This window comes from Montipora foliosa, unplaced genomic scaffold (genome assembly GCF_036669935.1).
Source record: "Montipora foliosa isolate CH-2021 unplaced genomic scaffold, ASM3666993v2 scaffold_395, whole genome shotgun sequence".
In the NCBI taxonomy this organism is placed as follows: domain Eukaryota; kingdom Metazoa; phylum Cnidaria; class Anthozoa; order Scleractinia; family Acroporidae; genus Montipora; species Montipora foliosa.
In genome coordinates, this window is record NW_027179695.1 from 789,250 (window position 1) to 794,350 (window position 5,101).

The 5,101-nt window shown below is 40.7% G+C and overlaps 1 protein-coding gene across 1 annotated transcript; it reads right to left on the reverse strand.

The window, feature by feature from the left end:
• Positions 1–499: 499 nt before the first annotated feature.
• LOC137987910 (uncharacterized) lies at positions 500–3,487 on the reverse strand. Its single transcript, XM_068833995.1, has 4 exons — positions 3,223–3,487; positions 2,921–3,084; positions 2,309–2,506; positions 500–1,381 (listed from the first exon to the last, which is right to left on the reverse strand). Exons 1-4 carry the CDS (start codon positions 3,485–3,487, stop codon positions 1,355–1,357), a joined length of 654 nt encoding a protein of 217 aa, XP_068690096.1. The 3' UTR covers positions 500–1,354.
• Between the last annotated feature and the right edge of the window lie 1,614 nt (positions 3,488–5,101).

The window sequence follows — 5,101 nt, forward strand, 5'->3', positions numbered from 1 at the left end:
GAAAAGGTAACTGCATGTTGAACTGTCTACTTTTAGACCAGTCCAAGAACTTTCTGATAACACGAACGTAAGCTTTAGTGGTCGAATCCGACCTGGACTTCAACATAACATTTAGCACTTCATAAACGTTGATTGAAGAAAACTGTTGAAAGCCTTTCCAAGAATTACTTGATAGCATAATCTGTAAAGACAAGAACAAAACATACATACTAGAAGAACAAAAGAAAGACAGAACATCCTTTAATAACCGTACAAAAATCAGTCATTGATGAGGCCAGTGCCACGTAAGACGTTAAATGATCGTATGGGCCAGTGCCGCGTAGATCAACAACCATTGATGAGGCCAGTGCCACGTAAGACGTTAAATGATCGTATGGGCCAGTGCCGCGTAGATCAACAACCATTGATAGGCCAGTGCCACATAAATCAACTATACTCCTATTAGGACAGCACCATATGAAATGACAGACCAAACATTAGGCCAGTGCCTTACAAATAAACGGCATACTGCCTTGGCCAGCGCCAACAACTGAAAAAACATAGGCTAGTAGACACACCGTCCAATAAATTAATCAGTAAATTTTTAGATTTAAGATAATGTAATACGCGTGGGATGATACCAACTGGATGGACTACTAAGCAATTTTCCCCTCGAAGAGACTGAAAGAAAAATCAACACCCGAGGAATTGGGATTCCAAAACCTCGAGAAATACCTGGGGATCTTGCGGTTATAATAATTTGCAAAGCAATCTACACTATGCAGACCCCACAAGCCATCGAGAAAAAGAAAAAATTCTTCAGTAATTTGCCAATCATCAGTATCAATTAAACGACTTATATAAACAGCTTGTTGATTCGAAGTGCGAGGGATCCACTGTACATCTAAATGAATTCCCGATCGGATACAAATATCAAAAATCCCTCTGGCCATTTGTGCAAACCTAATTTCATGCTGCCCACTTCAACAATCTGAGCAGCTACTTGGCTATCCGTAAACCACTTAACATGTGATCCAACACTGAGGCAACTGATTGCAAAGAAACTCAATAACAGACAGTTCTCTCCACATTGAACTTTGACCTCTCTCGTTCTCCGACCACGTTTTGTGGCACACAAAATCATTGTTAAAATCAGTAATTGCTCCACCTCCGGTGGAACTGGCGTCAGAATACACAAAATAACTTGGTACCTTACTTACAAAGCAATACCTAGTGTTGATATTAACCATACTTTCCTTCCAAAAATACAGTTCTTCCTTGCAGTAATCGTCAAGAAGGGATATAGAATCCCAATTATCCCTGCACGCGGTGGACAAGACTCAATGTCTGGTCATTATCCTGCCAATGTTACCAACTACAGGCCAGGTAGAGATAACTTGACCTGTGAAGGAAGACAACTCTCTCGCGGTAACTTTGAAATCGGCTTCAATAATATGATCAATTGAGTTAATGATCTTAACAATTCTCCTTTCCACAATTTAAAAGTACCTAATGCAGCATTCCAGGTAATACCCAGCCAGTCCAATACTTGGGTGGGTTCCCATACCGATTTATCTTCATTGACAACAAAACCTGCGTTGCACAAATCCGCCCTTACAGCCCGGGCCTTAATGAGACAACTTTCTCTATCCTGAACAATCGCCCAACCATCATCCAAGAAGATGGCTTTACAAAGACCCTGTACTCTCCAATAACATTTTTTTTTTTTTTTTTTAAGGCTTCAAAACCTTAGTAAAAACCCAAGGGGCAGAGGACAGACCGAACGGGACCACAGAAAAAACAAAATATTTCCTTAATGGAATCGGGCGCACGCCATGGTGTTTGGTGCTCTTGTGCAATGTCTACATGATGGTAACCACTTTTTAAATCGAAGGAAAACATGAACCACCCTTCACAAAATAAGACATAGCAATTTTCCAGTCCTCTTACTTAACACTTTGCTTAATTAATGACTTGTTGACATGACGCAAATCGAGAATAAGCTCTTCTTACCGCATGGTTGTTCAGAAACTGACAAAGGATTTACAACAAAAGGCTGCTCATTAACCAAACGCACCCGGTCTGAATTAAGGAGCTCAAGAACAGCTTGATCCACAAAAACAGCATAAATACAAGCCGACTTATTATTTTTCAGTTTTACGGCCAACGGAAAACTAATGAATGGCAGTCTGTAGCCATTTTCAATAATAGACAAAATGAAATCTGGAGCACCTATAGATCTGCAGAAAACTAAATTATTCTTCAGATTACCCTTAACACGTAATGAATGTCAGCTTTCAAGTTCGTTATCCTGTGTAAACTGATGTACCTGCGCCAAGGCATCATCATTGCTTTTGTTGAGCTGATTGGCCTGAGGTTGGCTTGTTGTAGGAGATTCCAGGGAAAGAATTGTAGCTAAGGGGCTGGTAACTTCCCGGCCAGAACAAGGATTGGCAGTGCTTAGCCCAGTGTCCAAATTTGCCGCATTTGAAACAGCGGAAGAAGTCGCCAAAAGCGTCTCTACGGCCTGAAAGATAAAGGCAATGACGAAACCTGTAGTAAACGGGAGGTGGGGGGGGGGGGGGGGAAGGCTTAAAGCAGAAAGATGAATAAACTGTATGGAACCGCAAGCGTGAATGGTACTCAAGAGACAGCGGAGGGTATAAATACTAATAACTGGCCAATCCTAACATACATGAAAAACAGAATGCACAATAGTGGGTGCGGCAGGTGTGAAATGAAAACACCGCAACTAATTACTTGGAATACCAGCGGAAAATATATTTACGTTCTAATTCGCTTCGCTCAAACGAACGTAAAACATTTTACCCTTAAATTCCCGTAATACAAACAAATACCACGAGAAATATGGTAGGATGCGCAAGCGTATCCAAAACACCCATGATCATACAAAGTATAGAGGAGACTCTTTATCTTATACCACGAAAAAGTTGATTATCAGTGCCCAAAGCAATTCTTGGTTTCTTTCCACGATCACTGGAGAGTTGTTCTTTTTGGCGTCTCTTGCGACTCGCAGCTTCCCTTGCCTTCTTAAGACGTTTTTCATCTTCGGAGCCGATGCAAGTTCGTCTGACTCGTACTCGGCTACGACCTGCCAGCCGTCCATGCTTTTATCAGCGATTTTTATCAGCTTCTGCCGCTTTCGAATACGTTGCCTGCCTTCTTGGGAAAGCTTCTTGATTTGCGACAACTTTGGCTCGATGCTTTCGCTCTCGGTTTCACTACTTTCCAAAATGGTATCCAGCTCGGCATTAAGCTCAAATTGTTTCTGGTTTCCTTTGAACTTTAGCTGCACAACTTCTTTATCTAACTTACTTCTATGCTCGATTTGCTTTCCTTTGTCTTCTAATATTTTCTCAAGAAAATCTTTGAACATGGAAAAGACTTGATCAACGGCTGCTGAGTTGCCTCCACTGTCACCCGAAGACGTTTGGAATACTTCAGCCGAAGCGGACGAACCTTCGCTCTGTATCTGGTCGTTGGGCATCACACGAATAGATGGGCTTAAAGCAGAAAGATGAATAAACTGTATGGAACCGCAAGCGTGAATGGTACTCAAGAGACAGCGGAGGGTATAAATACTAATAACTGGCCAATCCTAACATACATGAAAAACAGAATGCACAATAGTGGGTGCGGCAGGTGTGAAATGAAAACACCGCAACTAATTACTTGGAATACCAGCGGAAAATATATTTGCCCACTTCTCAAGTTTAAGCGCCATGTGATAGTGGAATATATTAGCGGACGTACTATCAGTAGTGATGGCGTGAATTCCTCGGCAAACTACCCATTGCGTGCTAACAATAGCGTTCGCTGTTTCAGCATGTGCTTCCTAGCAACATCTATCGCGTATTTATGGCAAATTTTGCATATCTAACAACAGCAAATGGAGATATGGTACGGCTCTCCAGGAATTATTGTTATTAATTTCGTAAACATCCCACATTATCATTTGTGAGGTTACCGAAGAGAAATATACCGACTTTATTTGAGCCTGATTTCAGCAATAACTTGAACAAAAGACATCGAAATCCGAATATGTTGCCACTTCTTCGAGTTTTTTGGTTAAAGAAATGAAACCACGTTTAGAACATCGCGTTTATAGCACTTCGACCTTTTTCAGACAATCCTGGTCAAATTAAGTTGTTGGGAAGGTTGCGTGCATCACTTAACTTCACACCTAATTCGAATATTCAAACTATTGGCTGTACTGTTTGGGAAAGAGCATGCTCTTGTGGCCTCCCTCCCACATATTCAATGTTGGAAGAAAAGGCACAATTTTGTTTCGTGGAAAATCCAACATTGATAAGGGGGAGGGGGGCAATCTCAAAATTGACGCTACCTTCCCAACACTTTTGTCCAAGATTGTAGGTTTAAAGTGCTCACGATAAACTATCCAGGGATTTGGTTTGTCGGTCGTAATGCATTTGTCTCAGCTCTTGAACTTTCAATTTTATTTTAAGGTTCATTCGTTTTCGAGATCTGTTAATCTTGTAATGCCTTTTAAACCCTAAAAGTTAGAGCATCAGCATTTGGTTTGGGAAAGCGTTCCAAATGGTCTTGAAAGACCTGTCTGAATTCATAAGGTCTCATGACAAGCCACAGAAGCGTGCTCTTGGCAAAATCCTAGTCTCAATCAACAAGTTATAAGGACGTCAATCTGAATCACTTTGGTCTCTGTTTCTAATCACGTTCATTTCGTTGTTCATTATACATTCTTCTCTAGGTCGTTATAACGTATAATCCAAACAGTATCATTTTGTAACTGAAGAAGATTTTAGACGTATCCAAACATGCTTTGCAAATTAAATCCTTTCGCGTGTTTTTTCTTTAATTAACACTTTCCTCTTTTTTTTTTTTCACGAGATAGTAGTATGTGGCGATTGCAGTCGTTAGCCGCGACTTAAACATAACCAACATAGCATGCAAACTCAGTAGAATCTTAATCATTAGTACCATATATGTTAGGGCAAAAGAAATGAATTAAGGATAACGTAATGCATCTGCTTAATTAGCGTTGGCGACGTAACATAAGCAACATATCATGCAAACTAAGTGGAATCTTGTTTATTTTGCTTGTAACTACGCATGCGTCGCT

Bases quoted from the DNA above. Each gene is read 5' to 3' on its own strand.
- LOC137987910 (XM_068833995.1), bottom strand. From the start codon at position 3,487: ATGCCCAACGACCAGATACAGAGCGAAGGTTCGTCCGCTTCGGCTGAA. The intron at 3,085-3,222 runs GTGAAACCGAGA...GGCAGGTCGTAG, and splicing joins GGATACCATTTTGGAAAGTA to CCGAGTACGAGTCAGACGAA. The intron at 1,382-2,308 runs GTACATCAGTTT...CTTCCTTCACAG, and splicing joins ATGATGATGCCTTGGCGCAG to GTCAAGTTATCTCTACCTGG.